Raw genomic sequence first — 23758 nt, 5'->3', positions numbered from 1 at the left:
AATTTTTAATTAATATGTTTTTTTGAATTAATTAATAAAAATTATTTAAAAAGTTAAAAATTAACAAAGAAAAATAATTATTTAACAAAATATAATAATAATAATTCTTTGAACAGGCAACAATGTCTCGTCTTGCATCCGATCTATCTCGGAGTCAAACAGTTATCTTTTATTTTTTGAAAGAAGCCATCAAGTTCGAGAATCACTGGTTGAAAAAATTGCATAAAATTGACCCGTCGTCGACCATTTCTATTCAGCCTTTTTGTCTTATCACACTTGGAGCGGTCGTCAGAAAAGAAAATTATAAAAAACACACCGGAAAATGAGAAAAGATTGAATCTTTGGGTCGGAGATATGGAGAGCAAAAATAACAAAAGAAGCGAAATCGGCAAACCGATGATTGGATTGATCTGTGGTAGTTTGGTTTATTACCACTGTGCCTATCGGAATGCCAGCCTTCTGTCTTTGGTTTCCGATGTACTCATCGTCCTCCTCTGCTCCCTTGCCATTCTCGGCCTTCTCTTCCGCCAGATGAACATCTCGTATGTACCGCTTCTTCTAATTTCTCTCTATTTTAGAGTTTTCTTTTTTCAACGATCATTCTTGTCGTATTTCTAATCTCTCTTTCGAAATTTGGATTTGGGATTTCCAGAAGAATCAAGCTTTCTTACTAAATAGTTCATATTTAGATCGACTTCACACTTAAAAATTTCATTTTTTAATTTTTTGGTTAATTAGGATTATCATCTTTCATGATCCAAGTCAAACAATAACGTCTGTACTGAAGAAAATATGGTTTTTGTAGGGTACCTGTGGATCCACTCGAGTGGCAGATCTCTCAGGACACTGCTAATAGCATCGTAGCATGGTTTGCTAATACAATAGGAGCAGCTGAGTCTGTTCTGAGGGTGGCAGCAACTGGGCATGACAAGAGGCTATTCTTCAAGGTAAAGAAAGCCATTTGCCTTCCTCGATTTACGTTCTTATAATCTTGAGTAGGGAGTTCCACTTTAACCTCCGTGACTTACTGGTCATGAACCCTAATCATTCTTTTATAAGATGCTGTGCTCTGATTATGAGAATGGGTTTATTTATGCTGTAGCTTCACTAAAAGAAAGGATTTGTTTACGAAAACTCGTTATTCTAGAAAGCCTAATTGAAGGCTTCTTAGGAAAGGATTCTTTTTCCTTCCGAGTTTGCTTTATGCTTGCTTTCATTGTTATCTTTAAAGAGGTAGTAGTCATATCCAGTCGAATGTTAATACTTGCTGTTTTTCTTCAGGTTGTCATTTGTCTTTACGTTCTGTCAGTTTTGGGACGATTGGTCTCGGGTTTTACAGTTGCTTATGCTGGTATGTATGCTCTGACATGTTTATTGGCAACTAGCATTCATTCTCTGTTTCAGTCTTACTGGGAGTTCAGAATTTGCTTTCTTTGATTGTCACTTTAAGTTTCCTTTTCAGCAAAAACCTTAAAATTTTGTTGAGCTAGAACTGCAAATCCCCCAGAATGCCTCTCGCTCTCTCTCAAATCCCATCCCATAAAAGAAAGAGACTGGCTTTATCCATTTTATAAGTGAATCCATCGGTAGAAAGATTTTTTTGTTTTTTTTAAACTGCACAAATTTAGGCTTTCTTATAAATTGAAGAGTTATCCTTCTCAATATGAAAACTCGAATCTTTAGTATGCCATTGTTTTGGTCGGTTTTGTGTATGTTCTGAATTTGTCCTGATATTTTATAATTGCATCTCCTGCTATACTTTGATTCTTTTTTTTTCCCCTCTTGACAGCATTATGCTTGTTCTGTCTTTACATGGTTACTGAAAACTCACAATCAAGCAGCACCTCTATCTCAAGGTTTCTAAGACGGGGTAACAGCACTTCTTTAGAGTTAGATAGCATGTAGTTTGTAAGTCACAAGTGTTGCAAGACATTTCTTGTGTTCCTTAATTTCAGCACAAATAGGTGCAAGTCTGCAACTACTTAGAATTGTTGTAAATAGAATCATTGTATTTTTACCCTTCTGCAAGGAATTATTTAAAATTTTGAAGTAGTAGATGAGGAAATGATTGGCAACTTCACAGAATGATATGAGCAAGTGCTTGCCTCTATTTCTAAAATTTGACACGCTTCTCATTGTAGAGTTATCATAGAAAATCAAAAACCAAACCAAACTGGGTTTGGAATATTCATTTTCCAACAGAAGCAAAAGAATCAAAATTGAAAACCAGTCATTTAGGATTCAAAGTGGAAAATTATATTGTACGACGATAAAGCTAGTTGAAAGACGTCAAAACGTGCTTGCTAGTTGCTACTGCTACTATGAGAAAAACAGCAAATATGCAAGACAGAAAGGCCCCTTAAAAAAATCATAAGAAACAAAATTTTGCTGACATAAATTGTTTAGTACATACCAAAGGTGATCGGGGCTACAAAAATTTCAAACTCAGCTGAGATTTTTCTAGTCAGAAGTGAGGCGATGGGCATACATAAAACAGCCCAACACCGACACCATATGCATGAGCCTTGTCATTGTAAAATATAAATGGAGGGATACCAGACCCTGGATCCCAAGCGTCAACATCCAGCCAAATGGCTGGCACTTTCTACCTTATATTATGAGTAAAGATTCCAGTGTTAGCCCCAAAAGGGATTTCTGCCTGAATTTCATCAAAGCTGTTATAAAAGACGTTTGTCAACGAGTAGTATGTCTTTCCAAGCTTCATAAAACATCCAAGTGATACCAGAGGAAGGCATGACTTTTAAACAACTTGCACCCCATCCCCTGTAAAGCCCCACCAAGCCCTCCTCTCGAATAACTTCTGAAAGTGCTGCTGCCATGTGGGGTGGACACTTGCCCTGCAAAGCTCCAACCATCAGTCGTTTTCTGGCAACTTCAAGTGGAAAGCTGATGGTGCTAGCTGTAAAACCTGCCCATACAAAATGGAATATGTCAACAATAGATGAGACACCAGATACCACATACCATCAGTAAAAATATAGGTCTAATTAATTTGGCTCCACCAGCTATTAAAGATAACTTCGTATTTCCTACACCAGATATGTTCAAATGAAGCAGTGAATGGCAAAGTCATGGATTGCAAATCTAATTCTACTTCAAACATGATCAATATGCCAACAAAAGGTCCAACTTCTAGCACCATTCCTTGCTGTTATCTATGCGATAATCTTTTATTTATATATACAATTAGCTAAGGTCATCACCATGTTTTTATGCAAAACATGTATTCTAATATTACTCTGGAAAATCAAAAGCAAATGTTATATATGCAAGCACAATTAATTCCTACTGCCGCACCTGCAAGAGCTCCAAGCAAGAGCATCTCTGGACGGTTTAATGACTTCTTCTTCTTTGCTTGACAGTACGATTTCTTCATCGTCTCATACATAAAATAGTAGCATGTACTGTATGGAAGCATGCCAATCAGTGTAGGAGAGAGACCAGCATAGAAGGCGCCAATTCCTCCATCCTTGTAAATTTTACTAATTGCAATGTTTAGACTAGGGTATATGTCAGGACTTACAGTCAGTCGATCCTGTAGTGAATATAATGGAAACACTAATGAGAACAGACTAATACATAGTAAATTCATGTTCTTTTAGGTCTTAAAATCTGCTGAAATTATAAAACAAAATAAAGTTCTAGGGCATTTCATATAGCTAAAAGAACCATATTGGTTGACCATTATATAAAGTGCTCAGGTCAAAGCGATATACTAAAAGGGGTATGAAGCAAGATTCATGACATCATCACGAGGAGCATAAAGTGAAGCAGCAGATAATTTATGAATTGAGGTTCAAAAAATATATAAAAAAAAAATCATTCAACTTAAATGAATAATCCATCACGAAAGTACCTTCAGAACTTCAAGAGGATGGCATGCAAGTGTGCTCACAATTCCAGCAGCAGCACCACCTACAGCAACTGGGGAAATCCAGGAAAGCGACAAGTTCAAGCTCACAGGACCAATTTGCAGTTTTGGACATTCAGTCTGATTCCATTTCTCTTGGGCTGATGTCATTGCTCGCTTGACACACTCAAATGTTCCAAGCTCAATTGCCTGTGTAGGGATTATACGAATCATATTAATTGCATTGCCAGCCCAAAGTCCTTGCCAACCCTGCTGTTCAATTATCTCAAAGAAACTACCAGATATGTTTTTGGATCCAACACCAACCACCATCCTTGTTCTGCATATTTGACATGTAAGATATCAGGCAAATGTTTTGATAGGGCAGAACTTGGTTCATAAATGATTAGGTAAGTAACAGTTAACAACAATTCAACTGGCTCTACTATCAAACAAAATCTTCAAATTAAGCCTTTGAACTTCCCAAATTCCATGCTCGACTCTGCTGGATTCCTAGTACTGACCAACAAGAGCAAAGATGGCAGGATGTATAATTCTTTTAAAAGCTCAAACCTGGCAGGAATGCAATCAAGTTTGTCGACCAGGAGAGTTCCACATTGAAATACACCCTCAATACAATGTCAATTTCTGACATTTTAAAATTCCTTCCATCTAAGATAGACTTCTGTAATAATTTGAACCTCATTTCATTTCCTAGTCAATCCATAGGGTTTTTAATATGGTATAATTATTTAAAACTCCAAGCTTTTATTGGCATTCACAATCTAGCAAGATGTATACAATGGAATGAACCTATGCCACAGATCTATAACACAAAAAAATTAAAAGAATAAATAAAAGTGAGGAAGAAGAAAATTCATAGGATCCACAAGATACTGCTGAAAAAGCCAACTGCAGAGCTATACCCCCACAAAATCAATGAGAAAGTGCCTCAACAAGCCAAAAATGTAAACTCCCAACAGAAATAATAGCAAGTGTAGATCATAGCAATATGGTTACAGTTCAAGAAAAAAATACGTTAATATACTTTTGGAAGATCTTCTAAACTTCACTAATTTGATTTACATTAGCACAGTCCGCACAACGACTCTGCCACTGTAGGATATCTACCGCCATATAATTCTCATCCAATGAAAATTTCAATTTCTTCAATTTAGTTCATTTCAGATTTAAAATTTTTATTAAAGATTATTTGTCCTTCAGCCCATCAAATTGACAACATTTTGCAGCAAAGAAAATTTTAATTGACAAAAACCAAATATGTGCCTGGCAATTTAGTTATTCAAATGCTTAATCAGGAGATTTTGTAGAAAATTTATTTGTGAATTTGGTTAAATAAATGAGATCATTGAAAACTATAATTAATATTTGCTCTGATCCAGAGAAAGTTTTGCCTGCACTATTGCAAGGAAAGATAATAATGTACAAATGAAATGGAGAAAATTAGTACTTAGAAATGAAAAAGAACTAGAAAACAAGCAACACTAACCTGATAGTCTCTAAAGGAGCAAGTACGGCCTTGGTCATAGCTCCAGCCAAAGCCCCGCTCAGAAACTCACCAACTTCTCTAGTCCTAACGACATCCTGAGTTACATGAACATGGAGTTTGTGTTAGTACACAATATAAACAATGGAAGGGTATTTGCTAAAAACCAAGAAAACATATGGTTAAAATAAGTTGCATATGACCAACAAAATATCAAGCAACAATGACCAAAAGTTGCAACCAGTTAGTAGCAACATAAATAGAGGAGTTGCAAACAATCCAAAACTTAGAGAGGTTATACTTAATTCATGCATTTCATTCTGACAGCTCAATAAAAAAAAATTCTCAATCAAAGATTCAATTCTCTATAGCCACAAAAAACAAACAGATGATTAAAACATGAAAAGAACAAAACATAGCTCATGGATTCAACTCCTTTGCTCTTCAACAAGTAAAATTGATGGCAAAATCCGCTTTTTTCCTCTCAAAAATATGATTTTAAATTTTCTTTTTTTCTTTTTAATTTTAATATTTTATAAAGAATCAACCATAGAAACCATCTATGTTATCACCAAAAAAAAAAAAAAAAAAAAAAAAAAGAGTTTGATGGTAGAAAACTATTAGGACTCTTTTTTAAATCAAGATTCCTAACACTTAAACAAGTGAGGTTTTTGTTAATTGATTATTAATTAAAAATTCAGGATATTCCCACTTCATTGGCATAGTGTCCGTCCCTTCCCTTGATTTCCGCAGCAACTAAACACAAGTACACACAGCTGTAGCAAACCAAAAGTACAGCAATGCCAAGGATGAATAAAACCATATTTGAAGTGACAAAAAATAAAAAAATAAAAATAAAGCACTAACTTTGATAGCAAGCCTGAGATCAGGAAGTTGAAATCGGAGCTGAAAGGGAGGAGGAGAAGGAGGAGGATCCATCTTGTCGAGGTCCTTGGGAAGCATCATAGTTATAGCGTAGACATCTCCAAAAACCCCAGCTCCGTACTTCTTCTTCTGCGATTCCGTTTCGAAATCCATGTTTTGTACTTTTGATCAGTATGTTATTAAGTGCATAAATAATAAGAAGAACAATAATAAAGCTTTTAAAAGAGTTTTAAGAACTGAAGAAAGCTTTTATCAGAGAGTGAACATTGTATTTAAATAAGATAAACGACGTGCCTGAGGAGGAGGGGATTTTGGGGACATGAGCAGATATTTCTGTTTTTGTTTTTGTTTCAGTATGGTCCTTCTCCTTATTCTATCTCTGAGAAACGTTTTTAGGGTTTTTTACGTTTAGGTATGCTCCTTTGTATTTTTTGAAGGGCTCAATTTGGGCGCTTGTTTTGTTTTTGGGAGTCAGCGTCGCCTCCCTAGCCTGCATCAGCGTCTGGGGCCGACCGCACTCAGCTGGTGCCCGTGAGAGAAAGCGAGTTTTCCTTCGTCTTCGATTTTGAATTAATAAAAGTTGAAAAAGGGTAAAGTGCACCGACGGGGCTTTCACCTTTTCTTTGTGGGCCAATTGGGCTCTCTCTCTCTCTTATGAAAATAAGATTTTAATAATGAGCTTTTTTATATTTATTCATCAAATTAAATTTTTGGCTATAAAATGGGGAAAGAAAAAGTTGATTGACTTGACTATGTCTCAGTCACACAGCCATGTGGTGTGGTGCATCTTTATTTTTGGTTCGAGGCAAAGTGAAGGGAAGGGACCATTTCAATTTCAAATAAGCTCAAGTGAATTTTTAATATTTTGCGCAGGGCAAAAATGAAAATCACATGACTAATGTTATGTTATCTATCTTGGAAAATAAAACAATTAATCCACTCAACCATTTTATTTAATTTCATGACAATTAACTCTCTAAATATATATTATAATCGAATTTTCGTTAAAACTAATGTTTTTCATATTAATTTTGATAATTTTATTTTGATTTTTGCTAATTGCTAACATTCTTCATACTAATTATGACTGGATCGAGTATTTTTTTTAATTTAAAATTGATCCGTAACAAATAAATTCAATATCGTAACTGCGGATGCAAATAAGAGAAAAAGCATTGTATTCATTTTATTTGTAGATATAAAATTATTGCGTTGTGATTATGTAAATCAATTAATTTCATTAAATTTAAAAGCATGTTTAGATAAAAAGATTAAATTGATAATTTCATTTTAATTAACTGAGGAAGTTGCATTCTTTAGTTATTTTCAAATAAATTATTTTTATTGCACAAGAAAAATTGAGCGACCTACTCTCTTGAAGCAAAATTGATTATGCAAATCAAAATAAAATTCTCTATAAATTTATACTTTATTAGTCTATTCACCTCCAATGATCAGTAAAGTTTAGGTGAATTCGAAAGTTGAGCCGGTGATTTCGGATACCGAATACTTAAAAAAAAAAATAAAATATTGGAGTTTGGACGGAGTTAAACAAGCGGTCGAGATGGGAGCAATTTCGGAACCGATGGCGTTCCCTAGTTTTGGTTCCTCGCCCGTTTCCACAATATGCTGTCGTTTCCAAAGCATACGTTGGGTTAGTCGAGGGTAAACGGTAGACTGCAGTTTTCGTACTCTACTGCTAACAAGTTCCTCAACAAGTCCAGTTAATACGGTCGCGTTTCAACGGTTCTCGTCCTGGTCTTGGCGCTTTGGTTTGGTTTCTCTTTCCGTATAAATACAGCAGTAATTCCATTTCTCCGACTTCCTGCCTGAAAGAATCCCATTCTCTCTCTTTTCCATCTCTCCGAAAAACCCAAACTAAAATTACCATTGAATCGAAAACCCTGAAATTCAGACGATCGTTGATTTTTTTCGTTCTCATCTTGTCCCCCTTCTTCTATTAAAAGAGACATGGCGAAGATTGCGTCCCGGAGAGAGCTATTAGATAGATGGAGAGGGATTGAAGAAACAGAGGAAGAGCAAAACGATGACGGCGATCCATTGCAAAGACGTCGCCTTCACAAACTCAAAGAAGAATGGTCTTTTTTTGTCACTCTCATTTTTCCTTTTTAAGGAAGTCATTGTGTACTTTAAATATGCAGTAAAAGTAGTTTTGTTTTCCATATCCATGGCAGGTTTGCAGATACGTTTAATTTTTTGATTACTTTGCCTAAGGAAACCCATATATGGTGTGGCTCTTGGGATTTAATGGGGCCTCTTCTGGAGACATTCTACAATTATTTTAAAGACGAGCGCTCTGATTCCCCTCTCCGGCTTTTGTGGAAGAGGATTTCTGAGGAAATACGCCAGTGCGTGCAGTGCATATCTCAGCACCACCAGGCCCAAGAAATGTACAGTACGGAGTATGAGTTCAGTTCAATAGGCCCCCTTCTCGATGTGTTGCGAAGTCTGGATGAAGAAAGGGTGACTCAACACTTACGAGAGATGAATGCTAGACTGAAGAGGGAAGAGTACGATCCTCTGCGCGATAATTCAGAAGTCGTTAGTCTCATGTATGAGGTAAAATGTGATACTGTGATTGTTGTTTTAACTCATAAATAACAAGTGTATGGCAGATGATTACTGTTTGCATAGTAATAAGCGAGCATACTCTCGTGTAGTTGGATACTGAATAGTGAGTTTAGTATTGTTTGCAAATTCATATGGTGCAGACTCTGCAGAGTAGACATATTGGTAATTGCTTACTCTGCAGAGTAGACATATTGGTAGTTGCTTTCTACTATGGGAGTTTAGTTGATCGACTTTGTTGGCGTGCCTATAAAATATAAGGTGATTATAGAGTATGAATATTACTTTATTATTATTGCAGTTTCTTAATGTTTTACTATGTTTATTGTGCACTGGCATACAATCAAATTTTGATTAGCTTGAATCTGTACTATGATCAAATGTTGCTTTTTAGTGTTTCAGCATATGAAGAAGTTTTAGTGATGCATTATATTTTTTTGGTGCTGTATTTCCTCTTAGTTTGTAGCTCATAACAATTATTGCACCTTGATGTATGATTGTACTTTTAATATTTGTCTTGAGATGACCTGCTTGATCTCATTTCTAGTGCCTAGCTGACTTTTCTTTCTCTCTGTTTTGTTCGTTTATGGTACTTGGTTGCTGCACCCTGGTGTGTGCTTGGTGCAAACTAATTCACAGGTCTTGATGTTTCCTATCCTGCTCGATGATCAGTCCTTGATCACTGAATTTGAATCATTTATTGAAGCAGTTGATAATATGCATGAGCTGGCTTTAGCTGGACATCAACAATTTCCGGTATTTTGTTGGCCAAGTTGTGTACAATAAAAAACACATGCACACATAAATTTTCTTCAGCATTTCTTGCCGTTCATGACTATTTCTCTTAATTTTTTTGTCACTACCTTATACATTGCACTTGATTTGTCAGGGTGTTTATGCATTGCTTTTTTTCAATAGGAGGGTGCGTACTGTTGGTCGACATTTAGCTCGATCTATGGAAAAACTAAGGTTCTTTTCTCTTTTAGTTACTAATTCTAGATATTTGTCAAAATAGCTTGGGTTTAAAGTATGGACAATATTGCTGATGCTCTCTTTCTATGGGCAATGATTGGGTTTCTGGTTATGAGGGTTTGCATATTTTGGTTTATGTTTTTCTGGTTGTGGAAATTAGTCTTCCATATTTATGGTGAGATCTCATTTATATTAGTCAGAGCAATTACTACATACATCTATTGTTAAAAACCTTTATGGTGATTTTGGTTAAAAGTGCCACTTGGGAGCTTACTTAACCTCGGCTAGTGCAGAAGGATTATTTTCATTAGTTCATCATATTATGTTAATAGGTAATCACAAATGAAACTCACTCTTCATCTTTACAGATCATTGGCGTCTTCTCTGTGGAAATTTAATCTTTAGGTTATTGTAACATCAATTAGGTATCCAGGATTGTGTTTTACCTCAATAATAATGTCCTGTTTGTGCATAGGAGAGCAGCAGATATGGAACCTTTACAGCCTTTGCTGAATAAATTTATTGGGTTTTTGGAGACAGAAGCACTTCCATCAGTTTCTAAGACTTCAAGGCCAAGGGCGCAGATGGAGCGCCTATCTATATGGCTTGGATTCACATCCTTGTAGGAATCAACCACTAAAATCTCAATCTTTAGCAATTTCTCTATTTCCCTCTCTGTCTCTCATGCTTCCCCTTACATGTTCCATGAAGGCTCGAGTTTTTAGAACCTCCTGTGTTTGAAGAAGGCATACTGGAGCGGTATCCCATTTTTTTTGATATTGTGCTCAATCATATCAGTGGTGATTCAGCTGAATTTTCTCATGCAGTAAGCTGCTTGAAAGAACTCTTCAAAATGCTCGGTAAGTGCTATTTTTTGTACCCCATTTTAATATCTGGCTACATTTGTAACGATGAAGTGTTCATCATGTGAACTTGTTTAAGGTTGCAAGCTTTGGCTGAGATCCACTTTGTCTCCAAGTGTGATGCGAAATACGTTGTTGGGGCAGTGTTTCCATACTCGAAATGAGAAAATCCATAAAGATATCTTTGATCTTTTTCCGCCTTTTCTTCAGGCATGTCTGTGAACCATTGCTGAGCCTTTATTAATACTTCTTTAATCCTACTTGCCATTTATCTGTGTTATCCACATCTTTAAGGTACTTTCTTGACATTACTGATGCGCACAAGTTTGACTTGTCTAGTCACTTGAGGCTTTGCAAGACGGGGAACACGAAAAGCAGCGAAGACATTTCCTCTATTTTCTTCTGCATCAAGTTCCTGCGAGCAGCAACTTCAATGTTCTAACTAGAAAATTAGCATGCAAGGTATCCACTTCTTCTAGACTGTTAGACAAATACAGCATTTTATGTGCAATAAGTTCTTATGAAGATAGCGCTGTTGTTTTGGCTCATTATTCAATTTATTGCAAGATTGTAATTTCAGATAGCTCTTCTCATCGTTAATCGAGGCTACAAGATGAACCCGCCATGCCCCCCAGTTGAATGTGTGCATATGTGGTATGTAGTACTAGATCCTCATTTATTTATCATTAATATTCTTGGAAGCTCATACATATTATTGATAATTTCATGGAATAACGTTTTCATTAATTTAACTAGTGGTCGGAAACTTATCATTGAATTTTAACACTCAATTTCAAGTTATCATCCATCATTCTAAATCACTCAATTTATGTTTCAATAATGTCATTTTTGCTAGGTTTACGTAGAAATTTGGCCAGACTTTTAGGTGTTAACTACGTAAGAAACCTTTTGGCTTATGTTTAAATTTAGATCAGATTAAAATGACATTTCTTAACTATCTTATTCAAATCCATCTGAAATTTTATTGAAATATAGTAATGGTGAGTTAGTGTCATTACATCCTTTTTATATGTATGATTGATTTCAACTATTTTGTTGGGCAAGAATTTTCCACTGATAAGCAATTTTATTTGACAGGGGTCCTTCGCTTGTGTCATCTTTGAAGGATTCTTCCCTTCATAGTTCTCTTCGGCAACCTGCTTTTGATCTTGTGCAAACTATTGTAGCGTCTGATGCTGCTGCCTTAGTAACTGCGTTGTTGAATAATCGTATACCTGGGGATGACAATAGAAACATTTCAGTTGAGTTGGACGACGACGACGACGACGATAATGGACTTGCATTTTCTTCAGATTTTGAAGAAAAGGATAATAGTTGTTGGAGTGAATTCAGTGCTCAGAGTAAGATTATTTCTCAGGAGTACAGAGGGTGGATGTGCGTTCCCATGTTATGGATGGATGTTCTAGTTGATATTGATCCATCAGTCCTTCCGGTGTCATTTTCAAAGGCTGTTTTTTGGGCCCGATCTCGTTTAACAATGGTAGAACCTGAAACCAGTCCGGAAATGGTACTTGCTGTCAGAACTTGGCTTTTGTCTTCAGCCCCAGAAATCTCCGCCTCATTTGGGTGGAAGGTCCCTACTGGTTTTGATGATGGTGGAGGTGGGAAGGAGTCAAAAAACTCGATCAGAGTGTCAATGATGCATCTTCCTTTGATAAGAACATTTAACAGGTTTTAAGCATTTTGTTTCCCAAGGTTGAATCTTCATTTTATAGCAATTAATGTTACAGGTTTTCAAGTTGATTTCTATATCATGATACATTGGCTTTTATTATGCATGCTCTAGATTAAGTTCATATGCTCAATCCTCCTTACTGATCTCCTAAGTAAATTCTCTAAATGTCTCTACAGGTTAACTGCGCATTTTGTAGTTCAGGTGGGGCAGGGCGAACTTCGTAAGCAGTGGACGTGGGAACCAAGGATGGCAGAGGCGTTAATCCTTTCACTTCTGGATCCTAATGATGTAAGAATGTCAAAGTCAATTATATAGCAAGGGACATTTTACTGTTTGGAAATGATGAATTCTCTCTTTCTCACACACACAAAAGTATATACACACACACATCTGATTGATCCACTGAAGTTTTGCTTTATGCAGAGTGTAAGGCAAGTTGGTAAGTCTCTCTTGGAGCAAGTTTCCAACACAAAGGGTCTTGCATGTGGACTGAAATTCCTTTGTTCTGGTGGTTCTTCTTTGTCGGCCATGTTTTTAGGGTTGAGACATGCATTGAAAGTGGTAAGTGGATGCTTCTTTCCTTTGGACTTATAGTATTGACGCACAGTTGAAATTTATTTTCTTTTTCTACTTTACTCTTGATTTTCTTATATATTATGAAAGAGATTATTCTACTTTCAGGATAAATTTATACTGTCAGATGAACCAATACATGCCTTTTAAGCTTCTAAATGGTGTATATTGTCTCCTCTGCCTTAATTTAATCCTCTTCTTTCTTTCTCATAAGTTGTGGTCCGGTTTATGGTGTTTCCTTTAAGTAATTGGCTTGAAAAGGCTGCTGATGTTATCTTGCGATATTTTAAATGCTTATCTCTTTAATAATGGTAGTGATTGAAGAAAAATTCCCTTTAATGTTTTTTATTGTTTTGCCATTCTTATATTTTCTTTTCCCTTTTACAGGTTCAGTTGGACTCTATTATATCAAAGTTTCAGGCTTTGCAGCACTTTTTCTTTATTCTCCGGAAACTAATTAAAGAAGGGGATTTACCCAATCAAGATGTTTCTGAAAATTCAAATGTAAAAGAGTACTCTTCCCAAGGTGGATTTTTGACACAGCCAATCTTCAAACCTTTGCTGGTAAACTTCGATGGGCATTCATCTAATGTTGACTCAAAATCACTGGATAATTTCCATCAGTTATTATCAGAAACTGCTTGGCCATCAATTCGCAAATGCCTGGTAGAAGGGAAAGCATTTATTGATTACAGTCTTTGTCAGGTATTGTAGCAGCTGTAGTTAATAAATTATTCTGCTCACCTCTTTCCCGACCCCCATCCCGAGCTTGATTATATATTTGCTTTCTTAAATATTTAACGTAATTTGCTGATGTCGAACTGGTGGAATTAAAATTTATTTTTTGACCGAGCATTTTCATGTCATTCTCCTTGTTTCAGATGACTTGTGTACGTGTACTTGAAATCCTTCCCGATGTCTTCGAGAGACTTTATCATAAACATTCTAGAGATTCTGGAAAAAGGGTGCAAAATGTGTTGGACTTCATATGGCTACATGATCTGATTGATTGGGGAAAATCATCGCTTAAAGTTGTTTTTGTCTATTGGAAACGAACCGTAACTTCAATATTGAATGTGCTCAAAGTGTCTTGCAATGATATTTCTGCATCAACTGTTAAGGCTATAGAGAATCTTATTACATGTGGTGAGTATTTTTGTTTATTCTTGAAACCTTTATGATTAGAACGTTCTTGTTGGTCATCTGTTATTTTGTTAATTGGCTACAATTTCGTAACATGTGTATTATTTCTTGATTTAGAGAATGTTAGTGTTGATCAATTGTCGGAACAAGTTTCTCACCTTCGTGTTTCATTAGCTAAGAAAGTTTCTTGTGATGGTGGGATTGAAACATTAAGACCAAGAGCTTTATTTTCTGAAGATTTGTCTTTTACGAAAAGGCATACTGCTTCTGAAATGCATGCTTCCCCTGCAAAGGATACCATTCTTCAAGCCCTGGGCTCATCGACAGATAATAGAACGGACAAAAGTAATGTGATTTTGCTTTCAGATGATGAATCAGAAAGACATATTTCACCTGCTAAGGTCATTCTACCTGATAAGGATTCAGGTCCTGGTCGATTAGATAGCCATCCTACAGCTGACAGAAGTGCTTCACTAGCTGACACCTCAAAGAAGGCTTCTGTCATTGATACTTTGAGAGATTTATCAGATGCCTTTGAACAAACAGATTCTTTAGACAGATCTGGTCTCATTATACAGAAGCAGGATTTTGATAAATTAAGAGGCCAATCACCTGCTGATGATAAGAGCAAAGAAGTCAAGTCAATAGTCCGTGTAAAAGATGTCTTCGCATCTCAATGTAAAATTAATTTGAAGAACTCCTGTGATGTGTCTGTGAATTCTAAAACTGTGAATCAATTTAGCCATGGCAAGGTTTCTGAAACAAGAGATTCAATATTAAAAGAGATTGTACATGATGCTAATAAAGATCTTTCTGAGTCTGCATTCAAATCTGTGAGACAACCGTCCTCCTTTCTGGCAAAGCTAAGTGCTTCTGGTCCAAAAAGGCAAGTTATCCAACTCAAAACGCCTGTTGAAAATAGAATTGGAAGTTTACACAGATTGGATGCTGGAGTTAAAAGGTTCAAGCCTCCAAGGCTTGATGCCTGGTTTAGGCCCATTTTGGAGATAAATTACTTTGAAACAGTAGGTTTAATGTCTGCAGATAAAGATGAGAATCAGAATGTTAGCAAATTAAAGGAGGTTCCGGTGTGCTTTCAATCACCAGAACAGTATGTTGAAATTTTTCGGCCATTAGTTTTGGAGGAGTTTAAAGCACAGTTGCACAGTTCCTTTCTGGAGATGTCTTCATGGGATGAGATGTATTATGGCAGTCTGTCTGTGCTGTCAGTTGAGAGGGTTGATGACTTCCACCTTGTTCGCTTCGTCCATGATGACAATGATTCTACATCATCCAAAAGCTTTTCAGAAAATGACCTTGTTTTGCTAACAAAAGAGGCTCCACAAAGGACTTCCCATGATGTTCATATGGTTGGAAAGGTATCTGGTGCCTTATTATGCATTTATAGTTAGGAATTTCCGTGATCTAATCCCTTTTTTTTTCTTTTATACACAAAGCTTTTGTGGCATATTTGTTATTTTCTCCAAGTTCTTGATTGTCGTGCATTGTTTAAAGATGCTATTAGGCTCTAGTGGCAGATGGTTAAATCCTAATTGGAGATGCTATTAGTTTTGGTTTGTTAATCTCACTTTTCAAATCCTAATTTCAGATTCATTTGAGTGACAGATGACAAAAATTAAGATTAGAATCATCTTCTTCACGAAATACCAGGGGCTGTTTACTTGTAGAAAACCGGAGTAGTTTTCTAGAAAAGTTTTCCAAGAAATCTGGAAAACAAGGTTGCGTTGAAATCAGTTAGATTTCCATTTCTTCACGAAATACTAGGGGCTTTTTTACTTGTGGAAAACTTGAGTAGTTTTGTAGAAAAGTTTTTCAAGAAAACTGTAAAGTAGAGTTTTGTGTTGGAATCAGTTAGTTTTCCATTTGGAGAATTGGAAAACATGTCTTCAGCTTTTCAAAATTTAAATAAGATTTGGAAAATAATTTTAAATTGTTTTCCACAGATTTTCTTTATAGCAAAGTCGTGTATTCCAACTGTTTTCCATTAGAAAAAATGACATTTTCATAATTATTATATTATCTATAATTTTTTTCTGAAAGAATATTTTTGTTGAAATATAACAAAAAATATTTAAATAACTTAATTAAATATTTTAATTTTTTGATTTTATATTATGCTTTAATATGTAGTTATTATTACAAATATATATTTATAATTATATCATTTATTTTTAAAAAATTTATTATCATAAACAATCAATAATAAAAATTTAAAAAATTTTTGAATAAAAAAATCATAAATTTATTTTATACTAGTTATTTTTTAATTATGAAAGTTATGAATAATGTTTTTGAATTAAATATGATTTTTTGTTGTCACCAATTAAAACGCGTTTTCCATTTTCTTAGAAAACAGAAAGCAGTTTTATGTAAGTAAACACACTAACAGTTTTCTGTAAGTAACCACACTCTAACTTCTGTGATATTATTTGCTGTTGTGTTCCCTAAATATATTTACTTTACGCTGAGCTCAAGTAACCTGCCTGTTTCTCAGGTGGAGAGACGCGAGAGAGACAATAAAAGAAGGGCGAGTATGCTACTAATCAGGTTCTATTTTTTAAATGGATCTTCACGTTTAAATCAAGCTAGGAAGCAACTTCTGGAGCGTAGTAAATGGCATGCAAGCCGCATCATGAGCATTACACCTCAACTTCGAGAATTTCAGGTGCTATCATCAATAAAGGATATCCCCATTCTGTCAGTTATTCTAAAACCTGCTGATGCTTTTCTGGGTTATAATGAATCAAGAGAGCTGGCTTTGGATAAGCTTTCCCAGCCATTACAACAAGTACTGAAGTCATCTTTTAATGACAGCCAGTTACAGGCTATCAGTGTTGCAATTGGATTGCCTAATTCAAAGAAAGATTTTGAATTGTCTCTTATTCAGGGTCCTCCAGGTAAGACTTCTAAACATGGTCAATCCAGAGTGGATCTGAAATTTACAGTATTGTGATGTTTCTTTTATTTTAATAGGGACTGGGAAGACCCGAACTATACTGGCCATTGTCAGTGGCTTGCTTGCTTCACTACGAGGAACAAATGATCCAAAGCATTTACATTCAAAACAAGTTAGTAGTTCATGCATGAATACAAGGCCAAAAGTTAGCCAGTCTGTTGCAATTGCAAGGGCATGGCAGGCTGCTGCCTTGGCTAGACAATTAAATGAGGATGTGGAAAGAAATGAAAAGTCAGTGGAAAATGCTGTGAGGAGAAGGGTGCTAGTTTGTGCTCAATCGAATGCCGCAGTTGATGAGTTGGTATCAAGAATTTCCAGTGGAGGCCTGTATGGCAGGGATGGTAAAATGTACAAGCCTTACATAGTAAGGGTTGGTAATGCTAAAACAGTTCATCCAAATTCACTGCCCTTCTTTATTGATACACTTGTTGATCATCGTCTAGCTGAAGAGAGGATGCGGCTGAGTGATACCAAGAATGACTCAAGCATAGACTCATCTGCAGCATTGCGTTCTAATCTGGAAAAGTTAGTCGACCAAATTAGGTACTATGAGGCTAAGCGTGCAAATTTACAGGATGGAAATTCAGACCTCAAAAATTCTTTCGATGATGAAACACTGAAAGGGGATGATGTAAAAGCAATGTCAGATGCTGAATTAAACGTGAAGCTACAGAAGTTATATGAACAAAAGAAACAAATTTTTAAAGATCTTAGTGCTGCTCAGGCACGGGAGAAGAAATATAATGATGAAGTTAAGACTCTGAAACATAAGCTGCGAAAGTCAATACTAAAGGAAGCTGAAATAGTGGTAACTACATTAAGTGGGTGTGGTGGAGATCTCTATGGAGTATGCTCTGAATCTATGTCAAGTTATAAATTTGGGAACCCATCTGAGCATAACCTTTTTGATGCAGTTGTTATTGATGAAGCAGCTCAAGTAAACTTTCTTGAAACCCTAGTTGTTTGGTTTCTCAGTGTCATCCATCAACTGGCTTTTTTCCATTTTTTCATTCTGAGCTTTGCATTTTTGACTTTGCAGGCTCTGGAACCTGCTACTTTGATTCCTCTTCAACTTTTAAAATCATATGGGACGAAGTGTGTCATGGTAAGGACTACATTACCATTATGTTTAAAGCATCTTTTGAAGATTTTGTTGATAGTGAAGTTTGAATTTTGTCGTCAAAGGTTGGTGATCCAAAGCAGCTTCCTGCGACAGTCCTCTCTAATGTTGCTAGCAAATTTCTCTATGAGTGCAGCATGTTTGAGCGTTTACAAAGGGCTGGTTATCCAGTTACCTTGCTTACTAAACAGGTGAGTAACTTTCCTTCCACCTGTTTTGATCTACTTGGATCATCCTTGGGTTTAAAACAATTACCTAATGCAAACAGTGACTTTTGATTGGTAGGTTCGAGTGCTATGTATTAAAAGATCTCAGTTCATGTAAATGATGGTTTACAAAATGTAAATGGATGCAGCCATAAAAGATAGAACAAAAGTACCAGTATATTCATTTAAAACATAGTACATTTACAAACTATTTACTGTTACAGTATAGGATGCACCCAGAGATTTGCCGGTTTCCGTCGCTGCATTTTTATGATGGTAATCTGCTGAATGGAGAGCAAATGTCAAGCAAATCAGCATCATTTCATGAGAGTAAGGGTCTTGGCCCTTATGTATTCTATGATGTTACTGATGGCCAGGAACTTCGTGGTAAGAATTCTGGTGCATTTTCTCTTTATAATGAGCATGAGGCTGAAGCTTCTGTTGAACTACTGAGATTTTTCAAAAAGAGGTATTTTTCATTTTTCATTTTAGGGAAAACAAGCGTGTTTTATTACTATCCTTTAGTTAATAATAATAATATTTTTGTTCTATGGATAATTTATGTAGGTATCCCTCTGATTTTGATGGTAGAAGAATTGGCATCATAACTCCATACAAGAGTCAACTTTCACTTCTGCGTTCTCGTTTTTCTGGCACATTTGGGTCTGCTGTTATGGCTGATATGGAGTTCAATACTGTTGATGGTTTTCAAGGCCGGGAAGTTGACATATTGATATTTTCCACCGTTAGAGCAGCCGAGTCAGATTCTCATGCAAATGGTGTCAACTCCAGCAGTATCGGGTTTGTTGCTGATGTAAGGCGGATGAATGTTGCTTTGACAAGAGCCAAACTCTCCCTCTGGGTTTTTGGTAATGCAAGGACTTTGCAGACAAACCGTACTTGGGCTGCTCTAGTAGAAGATGCTAAAGAGAGAAACTTGGTTATCTCGGTTAAAAGGCCATATGATTCCTTCAAAGCAGCTTTGAGGGACAAGGTTACTCCTGAAAAATCTGGTAATCATCGAGGACAGATGAAGCATGTTAAAAATGCTAATGATCCTGGCAAGCTTAGCAAAAATGTTGAGCACAAGATGCTGAAATCCTCTCACAGGAATAGGGAACATATTAGTTATGTGGCTCAATGTAACAGGACAGTTGCAGGAGATGATACTAACTTCTTAGCCAAAAAAGACGACATCCAGGGTAGCAAAAGAAAAGCTAGAGCTGATCATGATCTTCCACCTGTACATGCCAGTGATGAGAACAGAACGTCAAAGAATGTAAAATGCGCAGTTTCAAGAGAATATGTAAGGAACAGTGAAAGTAAGTGCAATTACAGAAGTGAGAAGAAACAAGATTTTAAGGATCCTCATAAAGGTAAGAAGAAAGATACATGCATGAATTCAAAGAGCGACAGGAATTTGGAAATTTCAACTTCATCAGCTGGAGGCAATAATAAAGGGGGGGAGATCAATGATGGTAGGATCTCTAATGAATTAGGTGCTTCTGAAGATATAATCACAAAAAGGAAACGACAACGTGAGGCTGTGGATGCTATTCTTTGCTCATCTCTCATTTCTTCCAAGAAGCCAGAATCATCAACGAGACCTGTGCCTACCAAAAAGTCTCTTTCTCCCACTTCAATTGCAACTAATGGTATTAGACCACCCAAGAAAAGGAAAGGTAAACTTCCCTGCTTTATAAAATATGTGAGTATCAGAAAACTTGTTGAACCATTTGCTCTACATTGTCAATTTTCAAACATTATATTGGTCTATAGCTTTCTGTAAAAATGTAATGCCTAAACTGAGTAAAATGGAGAAGATTAAAATAAAGAAGATTGGGTCAACGCTACGTTGGATCCAAAAAGGAGTGCCAGTTTGATGGCCCTAGCATAGCATCTCTTTTAGTTTCTCCTTTGAGCCCCAGTGTCCAGTCACTGTTTGTCATTATGAGTGACTATGCACGAGCATACAGCATTTTTTACAAGTAAAAATAAAAAAGATACTTGTTTTATTGCTAGCCTACATATGTTTGAACTTCACCTTATTTTCTATTATGCGCCGTGGTTGTTACTCAACTATCCTTACTAGCACTTGTGAAAATGCACTATTAAGGTGGGAATCGTTGGATTTCTTTGTAATTGTGAAGATGTTCTGAGCTTGCTTGGACCCTTTTTTGCCCCCCAGTAATACACTTGACTGCATGCAATGCAATGGAGTGCCAGTTCACTTTCTTTAACGTTCTTATTCAATTTTAACAGGTCCATCCATATCCTCAAAAAAAGCTTTGCAGGACTAGAGTTCTTCAATGTTACTAAAAGAGAATATTTGAGATCCGTGGACTATGAAGTTACAATCTGGTCTGGAGATTCAAGTGAAGTTTCTGATTATCTAATGCCTTGATGAAAGCTGAAAGGAGATTGAGAGCCGCTTTGATTCAGGAGGTAATTGGTAATCACCTGCAACCCTGAATGGTCTTGGATTATCAGAAAGCCTGGAGAATTATGGATAAACTTAGCTTCATTTTTGTCAGTTGACAGTTGCATCTACTGTCTTAACCAAGGTGGCAGATGAGATTCGTTTACTTTTCTCGGCTGCATATTCTTTTGAAAAAACAAATTGTGATTTGCAGATATGGGTCTTCACCCGAAATTTTGTTCCTATCCTCCTGTTGTGTGCTTTGAGAACCTCGTATACGTTAGTTCTGTAAATGCTAGATTTTTTTTTTTTTTTTGAGCAGTAAAAAAAAAAAAAATGGGGGAAACAATGGAATCTCCGATTATATATATATATATATATATATATATATATGTGTGTGTGTTGTCTCTAGAAGAAAGCTATTATCTGTCTAGAATGGGTTCTAATTCTAGCTCTCCGTGTGTACAACAGTCTTAGCAAAAGCATAAACTATAAGAAATGGATTTAGTAATTATATTGGCATTATTTCTGCGATAACATTTGTTATTTTTCGAAATGAAATCGCAGAAAAGAAAAAGGAAATCAAGTTACAGAGCATAGCTCAGCTAAACTAAGCAGAAGAAGGAAACAAACAACAATAAAAAAAAAAATTAAATATGAGACTGAAAAGAATCAGATCTTACATCTAAAATCTTTATGATTACAATCATAAGCTTCACCAACCGCAGCAACTGATCACATGGCGCCATGCATGCAAATTATAGTATCGGTAGTTAATTAATAATTAACTTGATCTTGTCAGATTATTTATTATAATAACTAAAATATGAATCGAGGGAGACTGATTCCAAGATTTATAAAGAAGAAAAAGAAAAAAGCACCGAGAAAGTTTTAATATTGTTTTTATCAAATTGTATTACTATAAAAAATATTTGTTGCTGATAGATTTTATCAAGAGTGACTATGCTTTTGTTGGGACCTCAAAGTTACAAACAAACAACATAAAATATTTTCTTAAAAAAAAAAAAAAAGAATAATAAAATTATTGAGGCACCAGTCAGTAGTCACAGACTCACAGGCACAGTCCCTTCTTTTAATTTTCTGCGAGCTACGTTTTCCAGAGAGAGAGGGAGCTGTATATTGAGATTTTCACCTGTAAATGGCTTTCTTTGTTTTTCACATGCATGGGTTACTATATTAATTGGTAAACACTAATTAATTAATTTGGATCAAACTGTTTTACCATTGACTAAACTGTTTCAAATTAATTAAAGATATCCACTTTCCACATTCTATTTCCTTAATTGTTACATCTTCCTGTCCACTTGAATGTGAACTAACCAAAACATCAAGAAATGTCAACTTCTTGCTTGGTAACAGAATCCAGCATGCATCTATAAAATAAAAATAATGAGCATTCCACATGCAATTCCTTCAAAACCAATGGGATTAGATGAGATGCCTCCTGGGTTTTTCTTTTTCAGACAACAATTTGCAATTTATTATTACAGTACTATATAATAAGCAACACCCAACTCGCATCATTTCATAATAGTAAGAAAACATTAAAATTGTACAAATATAGCTCGATCGAATTGAAAATTCTAGAAACTAGTAATAATATATATAATCTGTGTCTGGAGGGAGGCAGTTGCACCAGCAACCGACGTACTCTAACTTCAATGATTTACCTATCAATCATATATATATATAATTAAAAAAATATATTATATCACATGGGGATTAATTAATTAAATAAAATACCGTACAATAATTAAATCAGCACTCCTTTGTTTAAATCCTAGCTGCATAGTGATCTACGTCTCTACTCACAGTAGCTATGGATTCAAACAAGTCTAAAAAGATAACTGACATCGTTAGGCTTCAACAGATCCTCAAGAAGTGGAAAAAGGCAGCCACTGCTTCTTCTACTAGTACTGGCACCAGTAAGACCAGCACCAGCACCATCAAGTTCATCAAGAGAACGCTCTCCTTCTCCGATGTCTCTGCAGCATCCAACGACGTCGTTCCGAAGGGATTTCTCGCCGTCTGCGTTGGCAAGGAGCTGAAGAGATACGTGATTCCGACGGAGTATTTGGGGCACCAGGCTTTTGGGATGCTTTTGAGAGAAGCAGAAGAAGAGTTCGGGTTTCAACAAGAAGGAGTGTTGAAGATTCCATGCCAAGTCTCGGTATTTGAAAAGATCTTGAAAGTGGTCGAAGAGAAGAGAGAAGTCTACTTTTTGCATGAGGTAGGGTCTAACAATAATAATAGTAATAATGTAGAGAAAGAGATGATGGGATGTTGGTCATCTCCTGATAGTGACCTGACTGTAACACCTTCTAATCATCATCCTCAAATGTGTAGGTGAACCAAACCCTTTTCTTGATTATACATTTATCACCAGTTTTTACCTCCTCAGCACCAGGGGAGGTTGGTGCATGGCATGTTCAATGTTTGACAGGTTTTTAGAGTTTAGATGAGGAATTTCTTCTCTAAAATACACCTGAATAAGCTCAGTTAGATGTCTTCCTCTATTTTTGTTTTTGTTTGTTTGTTTTTTTTTTTTTGGGTCTCCTACTGGTGAGAAATGTTATCTTTTGCTAGTATGATCCAATTGTGTGTTTTGCTTGTATCTATCAAGGTTATATTTCAACACTGACTGCAATATATTTATTTATTTTTTAATTTAATTTCATTTGACACTTGCATATATTATGTATGTATATAAATGAATAAATAGAGACACTCGCTTCAATTATATAGTCCAATCCAAAATGTTAATTGCTTTTGTTATGTAAAGTGTTAATTAATAAGTATTTTGTGTTTTTGTATTATTCCATGTTTTTTTTTTTTAAAGAGAGAAAAAAAAGGGAGCTTATAAGTTAATTGGATTCTTAATCAATCATTGGATGTACGAACTTGTCTCTGTCTATA

General features: G+C 35.8%; 4 protein-coding genes across 10 annotated transcripts; 3 read left to right on the top strand and 1 right to left on the bottom strand.

The window, feature by feature from the left end:
• The first annotated feature begins 126 nt into the window (after positions 1–126).
• LOC105646138 (Reticulon family protein) lies at positions 127–2055 on the top strand. 2 transcript variants are annotated; one of them, XM_089726650.1, is made up of 4 exons: positions 127–542; positions 806–947; positions 1282–1351; positions 1842–2055. In XM_089726650.1, the coding sequence occupies exons 1-4, from the start codon at positions 355–357 to the stop codon at positions 1862–1864; spliced, it is 423 nt and encodes a 140-aa protein (XP_089582776.1). In that variant the 5' UTR covers positions 127–354; the 3' UTR covers positions 1865–2055. The 2 variants fall into 2 exon arrangements, with proteins under 2 accessions (XP_089582776.1, XP_012087311.1); XM_012231921.4 differs by having other exon boundaries at positions 130–542; positions 1790–2055.
• A 304-nt stretch (positions 2056–2359) lies between these two features.
• Positions 2360–6836, bottom strand: LOC105646137 (Mitochondrial substrate carrier family protein). Its single transcript, XM_012231920.3, has 6 exons — positions 6558–6836; positions 6246–6392; positions 5382–5476; positions 3878–4211; positions 3319–3556; positions 2360–2929 (listed from the first exon to the last, which is right to left on the bottom strand). The coding sequence occupies exons 1-6, from the start codon at positions 6582–6584 to the stop codon at positions 2679–2681; spliced, it is 1092 nt and encodes a 363-aa protein (XP_012087310.1). The 5' UTR covers positions 6585–6836; the 3' UTR covers positions 2360–2678.
• A 1140-nt stretch (positions 6837–7976) lies between these two features.
• On the top strand, positions 7977–21343 carry LOC105646246 (P-loop containing nucleoside triphosphate hydrolases superfamily protein). 6 transcript variants are annotated; one of them, XM_089726869.1, is made up of 22 exons: positions 7977–8362; positions 8467–8843; positions 9492–9608; positions 9742–9821; positions 10300–10446; positions 10536–10684; positions 10767–10897; positions 11027–11149; positions 11268–11341; positions 11786–12379; positions 12560–12671; positions 12807–12944; positions 13344–13661; positions 13838–14102; positions 14217–15478; positions 16615–17017; positions 17094–18013; positions 18116–18181; positions 18262–18387; positions 18627–18871; positions 18970–20110; positions 20665–21343. In XM_089726869.1, the coding sequence occupies exons 1-22, from the start codon at positions 8311–8313 to the stop codon at positions 20719–20721; spliced, it is 6897 nt and encodes a 2298-aa protein (XP_089582995.1). In that variant the 5' UTR covers positions 7977–8310; the 3' UTR covers positions 20722–21343. The 6 variants fall into 6 exon arrangements, with proteins under 6 accessions (XP_089582995.1, XP_089582994.1, XP_037493471.1 ...); XM_089726868.1 differs by having other exon boundaries at positions 8459–8843; XM_037637543.2 differs by having other exon boundaries at positions 7981–8362; positions 8459–8843; positions 18970–20084.
• Positions 21344–22609: 1266 nt separating this feature from the next.
• Positions 22610–23571, top strand: LOC105646136 (uncharacterized). The gene has a single exon (XM_012231919.4). The coding sequence runs from the start codon at positions 22662–22664 to the stop codon at positions 23190–23192; it is 531 nt and encodes a 176-aa protein (XP_012087309.1). The 5' UTR covers positions 22610–22661; the 3' UTR covers positions 23193–23571.
• The last annotated feature ends 187 nt before the right edge of the window (positions 23572–23758 follow it).

The sequence above is a fragment of the Jatropha curcas genome, chromosome 10 (genome assembly GCF_041381405.1).
Source record: "Jatropha curcas cultivar XTBG-Jc1 chromosome 10, XTBG_Jcur_1.0, whole genome shotgun sequence".
NCBI lineage: Eukaryota > Viridiplantae > Streptophyta > Magnoliopsida > Malpighiales > Euphorbiaceae > Jatropha > Jatropha curcas.
This window is presented reverse-complemented; position numbering and strand designations above follow the sequence as displayed.

Excerpts from the sequence above, each read along its gene's own strand:
- LOC105646138 (XM_012231921.4), top strand. The coding sequence starts at position 355 with ATGGAGAGCAAAAATAACAAAAGAAGCGAAATCGGCAAACCGATGATT. Across the intron at positions 948-1,281 it reads ACAAGAGGCTATTCTTCAAG|GTTGTCATTTGTCTTTACGT; the intron begins GTAAAGAAAGCC and ends GTTTTTCTTCAG. Across the intron at positions 1,352-1,789 it reads TTTTACAGTTGCTTATGCTG|CATTATGCTTGTTCTGTCTT; the intron begins GTATGTATGCTC and ends CCCTCTTGACAG.
- LOC105646137 (XM_012231920.3), bottom strand. The coding sequence starts at position 6,584 with ATGTCCCCAAAATCCCCTCCTCCTCAG. Across the intron at positions 3,557-3,877 it reads ATCCTCTTGAAGTTCTGAAG|GATCGACTGACTGTAAGTCC; the intron begins GTACTTTCGTGA and ends TATTCACTACAG. Across the intron at positions 2,930-3,318 it reads CTTGCTTGGAGCTCTTGCAG|GTTTTACAGCTAGCACCATC; the intron begins GTGCGGCAGTAG and ends TTGTATGGGCAG.
- LOC105646246 (XM_089726868.1), top strand. The coding sequence starts at position 8,235 with ATGGCGAAGATTGCGTCCCGGAGAGAGCTATTAGATAGATGGAGAGGG. Across the intron at positions 9,609-9,741 it reads CTGGACATCAACAATTTCCG|GGTGTTTATGCATTGCTTTT; the intron begins GTATTTTGTTGG and ends TTGATTTGTCAG. Across the intron at positions 11,342-11,785 it reads GTTGAATGTGTGCATATGTG|GGGTCCTTCGCTTGTGTCAT; the intron begins GTATGTAGTACT and ends TTTATTTGACAG.
- LOC105646136 (XM_012231919.4), top strand. The coding sequence starts at position 22,662 with ATGGATTCAAACAAGTCTAAAAAGATAACTGACATCGTTAGGCTTCAA.